At 43.9% G+C, this 15,239-nt stretch overlaps 1 protein-coding gene across 1 annotated transcript in view; it reads right to left on the minus strand.

Moving 5' to 3' along the window:
* Positions 1 to 8,633, minus strand: part of DDRGK1 (DDRGK domain containing 1) — a 36,158-nt gene extending 27,525 nt beyond the window's left edge. Inside the window, exons 1-2 of the mRNA XM_081021179.1 lie at positions 8,480 to 8,633; positions 1,301 to 1,462 (exon numbers count right to left, since the gene is read on the minus strand). Of these exons, the coding sequence (XP_080877305.1) occupies positions 1,301 to 1,462; positions 8,480 to 8,567 (250 nt within the window). The 5' untranslated portion in view covers positions 8,568 to 8,633. The remainder of the gene's footprint in view (positions 1 to 1,300; positions 1,463 to 8,479) is intronic.
* Positions 8,634 to 15,239: the final 6,606 nt, after the last annotated feature.

Here is a 15,239-nt window from a genome sequence, read left to right on the forward strand (position 1 = left end):
TGGCATAGATTATCGCCTGCTACACAGTTGTGGCCAAACCAGAAAATGGCCCCAGTGCTATGTGAAAGCTGCCTGTTTTTAGATGATCTATCATGAATCTGGAGGTGATATTCCTAGAACACTGATCTTTGTCAGCTGGCTCAGCTGCTTTTGTATTCCAGATTTAGTGCTGTTTGCAATTTTACTGGCATAATAGTAATAATAATAATAATAGATTTTGTAATAATTGTTTGCAATTTTACTGGCATAGTAGTAGTAGTAGTAGTAATAATAATAATAAAATTTTTTATTTATACCCCGCCCTCCCCGGCCAGAGCCAGGCTCAGGGCAGCTAACACCAGTAAAATTACAATAAAAACGTAATAGGAAAACACATACACACAAAAACCAACCAATTTAAAATACAGGTTAAAATGCAATTTAAAATGCAGCCTCATTTTAATAGTAGCCCATAGATCAAAACCATAAGGGGAGGGAAACATAAGGGTCAGACTGAGTCCAAACCAAAGGCCAGGCGGAACAGCTCTGTCTTACAGGCCCTGCGGAAAGATGTCAAGTCCCACAGGGCCCTAGTCTCTTGTGACAGAGCGTTCCACCAAGTCGGGGCCAGTACTGAAAAGGCCCTGGCCCTAGTTGAGACCAATCTAACCACCATGTGACCTGGGACCTCCAAAATGTTGTCATTTGTGGACCTTAAGGTCCTCCGCGGGGCATACCAGGAGAGGCGGTCCTGTAGGTACATGGGTCCTAGGCCGCATAGTAAAACAGTGAGCACGTAATGTTAAACCAAACCATGGTTTAGCGTGAACAACCAAGCATGTGGAGACGCAAGGGTGGAAATCGCAGCCGCTGCCACGCTACCCAAAGCTGAGCCGTGGTTTGGTCTTAGTGTTATGTCCAAACGTGGGTTCATGCAAACCGCAAGCCTGCATTCGGGATGTTCATGCTAAGCCAAACCATGGCTTTACTCTCAGCAGAATGGCAACAGAAGGGAAAGAGCGAAGCGGCTGCCATTTCTGCTCTGAGTACCCTGACCTTTGCTTGTTCGCATTTGGTCACGATTTGACTTGGCATTAGCGTCCAAACTGGATCACTGTACATTTTTTAACCGCCGTGGTGCATTGTCTTGGATCCTCAAAAGGTGGAGTGTAGATGCTATAAACAGACATTTGTGAAGCGAGCACATGGGTCCTAGTTGGCCACTGTGGATGGAGATGGGATGCTGGACGAGAAGGGTCGAAGAGACTCTTCGAATAGCCAAAAACTAATCTGACAAGGAGAAGCTGATTGCATCGGTTACCTTCTGCCGCATCCTCTGCCTGCTGCGAGCGTCTCTGAACCAGCACCCTGTTCCCCAGGTTCCTCCGACGTCGGGGCATCCCCTCTCCCCGCTCGCTGGTGTGGGGTTGAGGCCTGCCAGCTGCAACAACGGCCGCCACATTCTGCTGGTGCTCCTCATCACCTAGAGAAAGGGAACATCTTTGATTGTGTCTCCACCACAGCTAGCTTATTCAGAACCGAGTCTTTTGCTTCAGTACTATTACTAAGGAATTTGTGCGCAAAATGCTTTTGAAAAGAATGTAACGGCGCACCCTAAGCATGGAGTTAAATGTGTACTGAGCTCATGGCTCAATGGCACCACCCACAGGACACACAGCTCAATCCTATGCATGTCTACTTAGAAGAAAGTCCCACTGAGTTCAGGCGACTGTGAATGGCATGGGTGGGGAATCCTGTGGCCAGATGTTGTGGAACGACTGCATCCAACGTCATCAAGGCCATTGGCCTTGCTGGCTGGGGCTGATGGTAGTTGGGAGACCAACAACCTCACGGGGCAGGGGGTAAACAGCTTCATCTCTTCTGCTGTATAGGATTGCAACCCAAATGCCCCAGAAAGCACTGCTCAGCAGAGATCGAGACGGCGATGCATCTGAAAATCTGATTTCCCCTGCTAGCTGCAACTCTACAAACAGGAAAACCAATGGCAGAGCCGACATGTTAAGTATTCAGTAAAGGTAAAGGTAAAGGTAAAGGGACCCCTGAGCATTAGGTCCAGTCGTGGCCGACTCTGGGGTTGCGGCGCTCATCTCACTTTATTGGCTGAGGGAGCCGGCGTCCAGCTTCTGGGTCATGTGGCCAGCATCACTAAGCTGCTTCTGGCGGACCAGAGCAGCGCATGGAAACGCCGTTTACCTTCCCGCCTGAGTGGTACCTATTTATCTACTTGCACTTTGACGTGCTTTCGAACTGCTAGGTTGGCAGGAGCAGGGACCGAGCAACGGGAGCTCACCCCATTGCGGGGATTCGAACCGCCGACCTTCTAATCTGCAAGTGCTAGGCTCTGTGGTTTAACCCACAGCACCACCCGTGTTAAGCCGGGAATTTTGAAATACGCCCTGAGGTTTCTCAGAGTTTTATGCTATTGGAGAAAGTCAGGATATCCCAAGGAGCAAACTGCAACAGTGCTTTCAGACCGGGAGTGGTATTCTGTGTGTTTTTTCTGTGAGCACAAGGACTTCCATTTATGCAGCACTCCCCACCCACCCCCAAGCTTCTCCGTTGCACTCTGCACTCTCTCAGAATCTGTTGGGGAAGCCCCAAAAACAGATTTTGGGGACACACAGGGAGAAAAGGGGTGCAGTTCTGGCATGCAGCCAAAAGTCCTTTCACTGATGGAACCAGCACAATGAATCTTGCCTCTACTTGCTGGGGTAATATTTACAAGACACTTTGAACCGGTCCCATCAGAAGACAAGGTGGGTCTTGCCTGCCTCGTCTCTTGTGAGAAGTACCAATAATAAATAATAAATAAATAAACAAAGGAGTGCTTTAATCAGGTAATTTTTAGACTCGTGAATTAAGGTTCTTAAGGGGAGAGGCGGGAGGCTGTTTCAGGTAGCAACATGTATTACTTTGCTTATTTCAAAACGCACGGCAGGAATCCCTGTTGCAGCGCATCCATGACTGTGTGGGTCTGAGGAAGCGGAAAATGTCTTCTTCCTTGTGCCCTGCGTGATCGGCCACACAAAGTTCATCTGAGTAAAGTAATGGTTTCTACAGCAAACTGGGCTATGGGCTTAGAATATACAGTATATACACATATATTAGGGACTTCAGCTGTAATTCTAAATGTCGCCTGTTATGCCTGCACCTAAATTCAACTTCTAATGTTCATCTAATTGCAGTGGCTCCCTGTTTGTGGAATGCTTGCCTTATATACCTTCACTCAGGATCTCTGGGTGCCTGGCAAAAGCATTCCTCTTCTCCCAGGCCTATGGCTAATTAACTAATCTATGGCCTTTTAAAATGTGTGGGTGGGGGTATTTTGTTTGTCTGTTACTATGGTATGTGTTTTTATATTGTAAACCACCCTGTGATCTTCAGATGAAGGGCAGTATTGAAATAATAATAATAATAATAATAATAATAGGATTAGGAGTACAGTTGCTGCATATTCATTTTGTCTGTAAAAAACCCCACATAACTTTATTACCTATTTCTTCTGATGTTTTACAATTTGTTGTTCAGTTAATATTCAGCTTTGTTGGCCGTTGGGCACACTATAAAAGGACTGATAGTAAAAAAAACTTGCTAGAATTGGATATTAAAATGGAATGAAAATGGTAGCCCCAGAGTGAACTCCCAACACTCGCACAAAACTACAGAAACTTCTGTGTGCAAATTATTTATCTAAGAAAATAGTCCTTCACGGATACACACTGCCAGGATGTGGATAAAGGACCATATATTTTTTTACATTTTATTTTGCATGTGCTTCATGGAAATATCCAAATAAGAACAGCGTCATAGCAACTTCGTTGGCTTGCCGCTGCACCCCCCCCCATCACAAGTGAACTGGCTTTTGAGTTTTACTGAACTCTCCTGAAGCCTTGATGTTAAAACAAAAAGGGGAGAGGGAAGATGCTACCATCAAGACACATCGTATAAGACCATGGATTACATGGAATTGGCAGAAATGACTGGCAGAATCCGTGACCAGGGAGAAGAGTCGGTGGAAGAAGATTGGAAGAAATTTAAAGATTATTTACAGAAATATTGCAAAATTAATGAATGTTAGAGTGATTTTGGATTGAAATTAAGTGGCTTCTAGCTGTATAGGCTTTAAAGTTATAAATAGATTAAGATTAAGGATTAGGATTAAAAAGGTTAAAAGAATGGAAAATTGGTTTTTAATAGGTAAAAATTTTATGTTATATTATATTAAGATTAAGGACTGGGATTAAAAAGGAGGGAAAGGAATTGCTGAACTAACAAACTGAATTGGAATACAAAAGAGGGAGGTATGAGATGTAGATGTAGATAAATTTATTGTCATTGTCCGTATATACACAGTATACACAACAACGAAAATCAAACACCCACCCAAAGACCGGGTTCACATACACATTTGCACGTATCTCCAACACTCTCATCCTATTCAGACATAATCTATAAAAACATATCATACTCCAGAATGTAACATAACCTATTAAAGGCATAACATAACCTAAAAACCTGTCTCATTCCTTCCTACTCCCTGCTTGCTATTTCTTGCAACTGGCCCTGAGATCATTATTTAGTGCAATCAGAGCTCTTGGATAGAAACTATTCAGAAGGCGTGTGGTTCGTGTTTTCATTGTCCTATATCTTCTGCCCGAAGGCAACAGTTCAAAGAAGTTGTGAGCAGGATGGGTGGGATCTCTCAGGATATTGTGTGACTTCTTCAAAGTGCGAGACGTGAAGATCTCATCCAGGGTTGGTAGTTGGAGCCCAATAACATTCTGGGCAATTTTAATTATTCTCTGTAAAGCTTTTTTATCCGTTTCAGAGCTGCTCCCATACCACGATAATATACTATAGGTTAAGACACTCTCGATGGTACTGTGATAATAGGACAGAAGTAGGTGCTGAGATAGATTCAGTCCCCTGAGCATTCTCAGGAAATACAACCTCCCCTGCACCTTCCTCACAACCATGAGGAGGTCCGGGAAACAAGTAAATGTAAAAGTAGTGATGAAAAGATGGAATTGTTTTTAACTGTTTTTCTTTTTTCTTTTTGTATTTTGTTTGTGTACTTTTCTTTATATTCTTGAATTTTTCTTTTTTTGTTGATGTGATTTTTTCTTTGTGAAACTTTAATAAATATCATTAAAAAAAAAAAAAAAAGACCTACCTGCACTATGCAAAGAGTGTAAAGGTGGAGAGTCAGGAAAGAATTCTGCAGACCAATAAAAGCTTGTGCCCTGAAAGGATGCAGCGAGGCATGCCGAGACCAAGAAGCAATGGCCACAATCCCTTTGAGAATAATAATAAAAAGGCAGCGCTAACTTGAATCTGACTCCAGCACTAACTGGAACCCACAGGCCCCTTCAAAGGAAGAGAGCAGAAGGACGGAATTTTTTTTTTATTGCAAAATGGGAGATGAAATTTAGTCCCATCATTAGGTGACAGAAAGCAATCTCGCCTGCGCTCTAGGATTTTCTCTCCTATACAGCTAACTTTTGTACTTTTCCAGCGCAGAAAAACTTTGCCTGAAGTGGACACAAATGCATGCAGTAGTTTTGGCTACTGGGGGTTGGGGGGGAAATCAAAACAGGCACCTTATCATGATACCCCATTAGGAACTGCCCTGACATCTATGGATGAAGGGCGGTAGACAAATTTTAATAATAATAATAATAATAATGATGGCAGATTGTAAATAAATCAACAGGACCAACTAAAACTACAAAGCAGTGAGCTAGCTTTTGAATTTCACAGAACTCTTTCTCGGCCTCAGTGCTGAACTGAAACAAAGAACTTTGTGTGGCTTGGGTGTGATATATATATCTTATCTTATTTTTGTTTCCAAAGGTAGGGTCTCTTTGTTAACGGGAGGGGGCACAGGAACACAGAAAGCTGCCATGAGCCAATTGGCACATTTAGGTTAGTATTGTCTACACTGATCCCTGGCTTTTTTCTGGCCCATGTAGGACCAGTCTGGATAGTTAGCCTTGGTGAAGACTTGACGTTTTTTTATCCCCCAAAAAGTTTTTGATTGAGTTTCCACTGAAATGAGGTTGCATTTTAATGTTTTAATGTTGTATTTTAATCTTGTTTTTTAAGCTGTATTTCAATCAATTTTGTTTATATTTGGTGTTAGCCGCCCTGAGCCCAGTCTTGGCTGGGGATGGTGGTTTATAAATAAAAATTATTATTATTATTAGCAGCTGCAGTCTAGGGGCAACCCCGGTCCAACCTGGAGATGCCAAGGATTGGGTTTTCCGCACTCAGAAAATGCCCTGTGCTCTGTCCCCTGCCCCAGAGTTATATGCAACATATCCCACAAGTGTAAAAGTGGGGTGTGTGTGCGCGCGCGCATGCGCACGCATGCACAGAAGTGTCCTAGATGCATGAAGTTGTGCAATTGTGCAGTTATCTTTTCCCTCCTGCTGCACAACATCCTGCAACGCCTCAGATTCAAATACCCAACTAAGCCCTCCTTGGCTTGCGAAATGTCAAGTCTGCTGACGTGGATGCCTGAGACGTCATTAATGATCTGCCGTGAAGTGCCACGAAGAAGGGATGTCAGACGTACAGTAACTCCCGCAGAAAGGACCAGAAATAATTTCTGGCTTCTCTGTCCCCCACCCCCAACTATACAGGGCACAGAGTTCAAATACAGTGGTGCCTCGCAAGACGAAATTAATCCGTTCTGCGAGTCTCTTCGTCTTGCGGTTTTTTCGTCTTGCGAAGCACGGCTATTAGCGGCTTAGCGGCTTAGTGGCTATTAACGGCTTAGCGGCTTTAAGAAAAAGGAAACAAACTCGCAAAAACTCGCAAGACGTTCCGTCTTGCGAAGCAAGCCCATAGGGAAATTTGTCTTGCGGAACGACTCAAAAAACGGAAAACTCTTTCGTCTAGCAAGTTTTTCGTCTTGCAAGGCATTCGTCTTGTGGGGCACCACTGTACCGGATGCCGGGTCTGGTGCACCACTTTGTGGTTCAGGGTGGAATTGCTTAAAAAGGCTCGTTTCGGGGCAACAGGGGCAGATGCTCTAAACACTTGATTGATGTGCCCTCAAATACAGCAGAACCCAAAGTGCATGCATGTGTGCATCTAATAAGAGTGGTTTTTTTTTTAAATTTCTGGTGAGCACTGCCAGCACAGCTAAAGCACAGTAAGGCATGCAGCTGTGATTATATCCACTGTTTAAAATTACATTATATCTTGTAATTTTACGTTGTGAAGCACACTGAGATCTTCAGATGATGGATGGTATACAAATTTAATAAATAATAATAATAATGTAATGGGCCGACTCCATCCTGTGTGAGGCACTCTGTGTGTAGGGTTGCCACCTTTTGTTGTGGCAAAATACAGGACAGGGCGGGGCGAGTGGTGACCGATTTTATTTTATTTTTTAAAAAATCTGGCGCTGAAGTGACTTCAAAGCAATCCATTACCATCTGTTGCATCCTAACAGGATGGCCCTAACTTGGCAGAGAGGAGACCAGAAATGCAGGGAAAAACTTATTGATACAGCACACCGCATTCGGTAGCAGAAGCAATAATAGTAACAATATCAGCGCTTTTTTTTTGTTTGGGGGGATGACACATCCCCCTAAACATTTTGTGGATCTAAGTTTGGCCTCATTGAGCGGCAGTGTTTCAATATGAGTAGGAAAATGAAAGTAACTGTAAATATTTTTTTAGAGAAAAGCACTGATAAGAACAACACACAGCCACCCATCTGACTGGGTTGCACGAGGAAGCGAAAAGCAGCCTCTGGGGCTGGGGAATGGGTATCAGTCATGAGGTTGGGAGGAAAGGACGGGAAACAAGTAAATGTAAGAGAAGTGATGAAAAGGTGGAATTGTTTTTAACTGTTTTTTCTTTTTTGTACTTTGTATTTTTCCTTTTTCTTGTTAATTTTCTTATTAATGTAATCTTTTTCTTTTGAAATTTTAATAAATATCATTTTAAAAAAAAAGAGATTGGGAGGAAAGGACGGGAAACAAGTAAATGTAAGAGAAGTGATGAAAAGGTGGAATTGTTTTTCACTGTTTTTTCTTTTTTGTACTTTGTATTTTTCCTTTTTCTTGTTAATTTTCTTATTAATGTAATCTTTTTCTTTTGAAATTTTAATAAATATTATTTAAAAAAAAAAAGAGATTGGGAGGAAAGGAAGAGGCACTCGGCACATGCTCAGAGGCAGTCTTATTCAGACACCCACCCCAAGGGGAAAAAGCTCTTAAAAATGTTGTCAAGTATAATATAATATAATATAATATAATATAATATAATATAATATAATATAATATAATATTATACTATACCATAATACAATTATAATATGATATTATTAAACGTATTAGGACTCCCCCCCCATAGGCTTCTCTTTCCCACAACCTTCCTCCCCCCCCTTCCCAAGCAGGTGGGAGATTCCGCCCCCTCCTTGCGGACCAGGTAGAGAACTCGCCCCCCCCCCGCGTCCTACCCGCGCGCGCCTGTCCCCTGACGCGGCTGACGAAGACGAGAAGCGCCGCCAGCAGCGCCGCCGCCAAGACGTAAAGCACCGGGTCCATCTTCGCCTCGCAAGCTCCGCCCCTTTTGGCCACGCCCCTCCCTCCCCCCCGACGCCGAGAGGAGCCCGGCCAATCCGGCAGAGGCGACGTGTTCGGCGCGGCTCAGGAAAGCAAACCACGCCCACTGCTGGGAGAGAGGGGCGGTTCCAGAGCCAACCGCCGACGAAGCTTTCCGAGGTGAGGAAGCTTGAAGCGCTAAGGGGCGTTCCTTCGCGGCGTAGCCTAGCAACCGGAGAGGACCCCGCCCGGCCGTTGTTGTAGCTGGCTAGTGAGGTTGCCTGCTTGGAAAGTGCCAAGTTTCCCCTCCCTTTGCGATTGAAAAGCAGGCCAAGGCCCGGCCTAAATGAACCCCAGCGCTGTCGCTTTCTGTTGCGGTGCCGCTTTATGTAGCTTTTTAAAGATAGGACCCTTTTAAAAAAAAAAAATGGATCGGAGGGGCTGGCTAAGTAGCTGCCTGCTGAGCAGTGGGTGTGGGGCGCGTTGGGTCTTGCCTCTACAGGTACGCTGTGGCTGATGGGAGTTGTAGTCCAAAACACCAGGAGGGCATTAAGATGCGGCTGCCCGTGTATTCCTTGGGGATATTCCCCCTCCACACAAATAATAGTGTTCCTGCAATTTCCTTGTCTGGCCACTAGATGTCGCTGCAGTTCCAAAGGTGCTCCATAGAAGCTCCATAGACCTCTGATGGGGACAAAGGTTGCCCTTGCAAGTGCGCTAGGAAAGGTAGTGGGGGCAGAATTGCATATTAATAATAATAATAATAATAATAATAATAATAATAATAATAATAATAATAATAATATATCTTCTTACCATTCAGGGTACCAACGTCTTTTGCAAATCTGTTCCTTGCACCGTTTCCTGTAGATACTTAATACAATCAAGCACAGCCACCCAAGATTTCAAAGGAATATCTCATTTAAGATGCATTTTATTACAGAAGTCAGGGGTACCAGCGACCCTTTGCAAATCTGCTCCTGCAACGTCTCTTGCAGATACAGTGGTACCTCGGGTTAAGAACTTAATTCGTTCTGGAGGTCCGTTCTTAACCTGAAACTGTTCTTAACCTGAGGCACCACTTTAGCTAATGGGGCCTCCAGCTGCCGCCGCGCCGCCGCCACACAACTTCTGTTCTCATCGTGAAGCAAATTTCTTAACCTGAGGTACTATTTCTTTTTCTTTTTTTTAATGATATTTATTAAGGTTTCCAATAAAAAGAACCCATCAATAAAAAATAAAAAATAAAAAAAGAAATACACAATTCAAAAATACACAATACATAATCCAAAAAAACAAAACAAAAAACAAAAGACAAAAAAGAAAACAGTTAAAAACAATACCACCTTTTCATCTCCATTTTTAAATTTACTTATTTTCTGGACCTCCTCATACCTCCCTCTTTTGTATTCCAGTTCAAATTGTTTGTCCAGCAATTTCTTTCCCTCTTTTTTAATCCCAATCTTTAATCTTAATATAAACTAACATTAAATTTTACCTCTTAAAAACCAAATTTCCATTTCCTTTAACTTTTTTAATCCTAATCCTTAATCTTGATCTATATATAACTTTAAATCCTGTACAGCTGGAAGCCACTTATTTTCAATCCAACATCACTCTAACATTCTTTAATTTTGCAATGTTTCTGCAGATAGTCTTTGAATTTCTTCCAATCTTCCTCCACCGACTCTTCTCCCTGGTCACGGATTCTGCCAGTCATTTCCGCCAGTTCCATATAGTCCTGAGGTACTATTTCTGGGTTAGCGGAGTCTGTAACCTGAAGCGTCTGTAACCCGAGCTACCACTGTACTTTATCTGGGGTTGTGTGGGTTTTTTGTTTTTACGTTAACAGTCATCACTAGTTTCCTCCTAAGCTGGTTCTTAGCAGTTTGGGGGTCTGGTTGCATTCTTACATACAGTGGTACCTCGGGTTAAGAACTTAATTCGTTCCGGAGGTCCGTTCTTAACCTGAAACTGTTCTTAACCTGAGGCACCACTTTAGCTAATGGGGCCTCCCGCTGCCACACGATTTCTGTTCTCATCCTGAAGCAAAGTTCTTAACCCAAGGTACTATTTCTGGGTTAGCGGAGTCTGTAACCTGAAGTGTCTGCAACCCAAGGTACCACTGTACTTCACCAGAGATTTCAATGGAAAGGCTGGATTAAGATGCATTTTCCTACAATAATCAGGGTAGTTTAATATTATTACAATGGTACCTCGGGTTACAGACGCTTCAGGTTACAGACTCCGCTAACCCAGAAATAGTACCTTGGGTTAAGAACTTTGCTTCAGGATGAGAACAGAAATTGTGCTTCGGCGGCAGCGGGAGGCCCCATTAGCTAAAGTGGTACCTCAGGTTAAGAACAGTTTCAGGTTAAGAACGGACCTCCAGAACGAATAAAGTTCTTAACCCGAGGTACCACTGTATTATTATTTGTATACCACCTGTCATCCCAAGATCATAGAGCATTTCATGACATAAAGATACAAAATGAGATCACAAAAACAAATAGTGCCCCCTCCCCAAAGCACATTTAAAAGGCTAAAGATGGTTTAATCAGCCAAATGCCTCGTTATGAAGAAATGTTTTTGCCTGGTGCCTAAAGATATGTAACAAAAGTGCTAGGTAAGCCTTTACAGGTTGTGGACTCTCCTTCCTTGGAGGTTTTTAGCAGAGGTTGGATGGCCATTTGCCATGGGTGGTTTAGCTGAGATTCCTGCACTGCAGGGGGTTGGACTAGATGACCCTTGGGATCCCTTCTAGAGATGGAAAGGCCTGGGAAAAACCCGGAAAAATTGGGGTGGGGGGAACCCAGATTTTTTCTGTTTTTTTCCAAAGCCATTTTTTCCCCAGAAAAAATGAAGAAGGAAAAAAGTGTGTGGAATATTCAAACTATATCAACCCCCCCCCCCAATTTTTCTGGGGAAAAAATGGCTTTAGGCAAAAAAACAGGGAAAAGCAGGAAAAAAGTGGTCCCTCCCATTTTTCTGGGTTTTCCCCCAGGCCTTCCCATCTTCCCTTCCAACTCTATGATTCTATGGCATGGGTAAGCAAACTAAAGCCCAGGGGCCGGATCTGGCCCAACTGCCTTCTCAGTTCGGCCCGTGGATGGTCCGGGAATCAGCGTGTTTTTACATGAGTAGAATGTGTTCTTTTATTTAAAATGCATCTCTGGGTTATTTGTGGGGCATAGGAATTCATTCATATTTTTCCCCCCCAAAATATAGTCCACCCCGCCACAAGGTCTGAGGAACAGTGGACCGGCCCCCTGTTGAAAAAGTTTGCTGACCCCTGTTCTATTGTTAAATAAGTTGGAGTTCTTGTTATGAAATATACCAAGAAGAAAGCACACCAAGAACTCAGGCCAGTGTAAGTTTCAGTAGTGGGAGTGGTCCCTACTCGCGAATCAATAGTTGTAACAAAAACTAATCCATTCAAAAGTGTGTATTCTGACAAGGATTACAAACTCAAATAGAGATTGCAAACTCAAACTCATAAGAATATGTATAACACAATAAATATTCGTTACAGAATTAGAAATAAGAGTTTATGAGTAGAGATAAGATCATAGAATCATAGAGTTGGAAGAGACCACAAGGGCCATCGAGTCCAACCCCCTGCCAAGCAGGAAACACCATCAGAGCACTCCTGACATATGGTTGTCAAGCCTCTGCTTAAAGACCTCCAAAGAAGGAGACTCCACCACACTCCTTGGCAGCAAATTCCACTGTCAAACAGCTCTTACTGTCAGGAAGTTCTTCCTAATGTTTAGGTGGAATCTTCTTTCTTGTAGTTTGGATCCATTGCTCCGTGTCCGCTTCTCTGGAGCAGCAGAAAACAACCTTTCTCCCTCCTCTATGTGACATCCTTTTATATATTTGAACATGGCTATCATATCACCCCTTAACCTCCTCTTCTCCAGGCTAAACATGCCCAGCTCCCTTAGCTGTTCCTCATAAGGCATCGTTTCCAGGCCTTTGACCATTTTGGTTGCCCTCCTCTGGACACGTTCCAGTCTGTCAGTGTCCTTCCTGAACTGTGGTGCCCAGAACTGGACACAGTACTCCAGGTGAGGTCTGACCAGAGCAGAATACAGTGGCACTATTACTTCCCTTGATCTAGATGCTATACTCCTATTGATGCAGCCCAGAATTGCATTGGCTTTTTTAGCTGCTGCGTCACACTGTTGGCTCATGTCAAGTTTGTGGTCAACCAAGACTCCTAGATCCTTTTCACATGTACTGCTCTCAAGCCAGGTGTCACCCATCTTGTATTTGTGCCTCTCATTTTTTTTGCCCAAGTGCAATACTTTACATTTCTCCCTGTTAAAATTCATCTTGTTTGTTTTGGCCCAGTTCTCTAATCTGTCAAGGTCGTTTTGAAGTGTGATCCTGTCCTCTGGGGTGTTAGCCACCCCTCCCAATTTGGTGTCATCTGCAAATTTGATCAGGATGCCCTTGAGTCCATCATTCAAGTCGTTGATAAAGATGTTGAATAAGACCGGGCCCAAGACAGAACCCTGTGGCACCCCACTAGTCACTCTTCTCCAGGATGAAGAGGAACCATTGATGAGCACCCTTTGGGTTCGGTCAGTCAGCCAGTTACATGTTAGTCCATAGTCAGATTCGACGTGAAGGTCTTAGTTTCAATCCTTGAGCAGAAGTCAGAAGTCAATTATGGATCAGAAACCAGGACAGGGCCCTGTTTCGATGTATTCACTTTCATCAGCTGGAAGTATCAAATATTATATCTGTATCTGAGCAAAAAATAAAGGGGCTGTTATGTACTGAGTTGAATAGGATCCAAACTGCAGCAGTCTGATTGGTCCTAGAACAATAGATCCAAAATGCAGCAGTCTGATTGGTCCTAGAACAATAGGATTCAGAATGCAGCAGTCAGATTGGTCCTAGAACAATGCAGCAGTATGATTGGTCGGCAGGAACCACCCAATCATGCTGCAGATAGAAGTGAATCCACAACCTGATTGGCCTACAGGAGAATTCCGGAATTAGCCAATCATGTGCAGCCCATTGTGTAAATAATGTATATAAGCAGATACTTTGAGGGGACTTTCATTCTTCCTCCTCACCACTATGAGCTGAATAAAGAGCATGAAATCACTTTGCGACTCTGAGTATATTTCAGGGGCAATTCCTGATCAGATGCCTGTTTACTTCCTGTGCCTCAGATAATACACAGCCGGGGCCCTTGGTGGGAGATTTCCCCACAATGGCAGGATGCAGGTGGTGAGGTCGGGGCTTCCTGGGAACATTGGCACGAGCACTAGATTGACTTCGCCTGTGCCACCCAATGCTGCCCAGGTAAGATGCAGCAGCAGCCGTGTCGGGAGGCCGGCCACTGGGGCTTCATCCCGCCAGGTGAAGCTGGTACCTTCATTTCTGTTAAGATAGTATCAAGACCATCGGCGAGCCTGCTAGGAGCGGAGCGATATGGCGAAACGGGAGTTTCACCTGCAAAATTGGAACTTGGCCACCTTGTAACAAGACTTGGGGGGGGGGTCCCCGTCTTGTTTGCGTATCCCTATCTGTTCTCGCCATGTCCAGATGTGAAACTGACAGTTATTGTTGTCCAGGAAAACTAATGATCTTACAATGGCGTGATTAAAGAGAGAATCTGAGCATGGCCAGCCAGCGGGAAGGAAATCTAAAGATAAGATGTCCTAATCTGTCCCTTTGCCGGGCGCTTTCCCCAGCTGACTGTTTGTATACCGAGATGGCTCCGGTTTGCCAAACAGCTAAGCAAACCGCCTTTGAGTCCGCCCAGGTGTGTTTGCTCTTCAGCTCTGCTCATTTTGGGGGGAAGTTGGGTGAGCTGCAAAGCCGTGTCGCCGTGAGCGGAGAGAGACTGTGTGGTTCACCAGGCAATGGATTTTTCCACCTGCCTTGTTCCACCCTCCAGCCCTAGCATCCTTTCCCAGACCATCTCTTTGAGAAAGGCAGAAGCTGCTGGGAAGAGAAGAGTACAGGGATATAAAATAATAATAATAAAAATCATAAGTTGTGTGCCCTTGTTTCCCAATATGACCCTTTTACATCGTTTTGTGTGTTCTGTGGTATTTTATGCCTTGTGACTTGCCGTTATTTTTTATTGATTACAGTTTAAATTTAAAGGTAAAGGGACCCCTGACTGTTAGGTCCAGTCGTGACCGACTCTGGGGTTGCGGCGCTCATCTCGCTTTACTGGCCGAGGGAGCCGGTGTACAGCTTCCGGGTCATGTGGCCAGCACGACTAAGCTGCTTCTGGCGAATCAGAGCAGTGCACGGAAGCGCTGTTTACCTTCCCGCCGGAGCGGTACCTATTTATCTACTTGCACTTTGACTTGCTTTTGAACTGCTAGGTTGGCAGGAGCTGGGACCGAGCAACGGGAGCTCACCCCATCGCGGGGATTCGAACCACCAACCTTCTGATCGGCAGGTTCTAGGCTCTGTGGTTTAACCCACAGCGCCACCCGCGTCCCCTGATTACAGTTTAGTAATTCTTTATTGTAATTGATAACTGTAAAATTATTTGCTGATATTTAATTTGATTGTTTACTATTATATTCTAATACATTATTGAATATTGCTTTATTTGATATAAGTTGTACATTTTAAAGCAATTGTGATTTTTTTTTTTATTGGATCATATTGTTATCACGTAGGTGGTCTCTGCTG

This window comes from Podarcis pityusensis (assembly GCF_964106645.2).
Source record: "Podarcis pityusensis genome assembly, chromosome: 9".
Taxonomy (NCBI): domain Eukaryota; kingdom Metazoa; phylum Chordata; class Lepidosauria; order Squamata; family Lacertidae; genus Podarcis; species Podarcis pityusensis.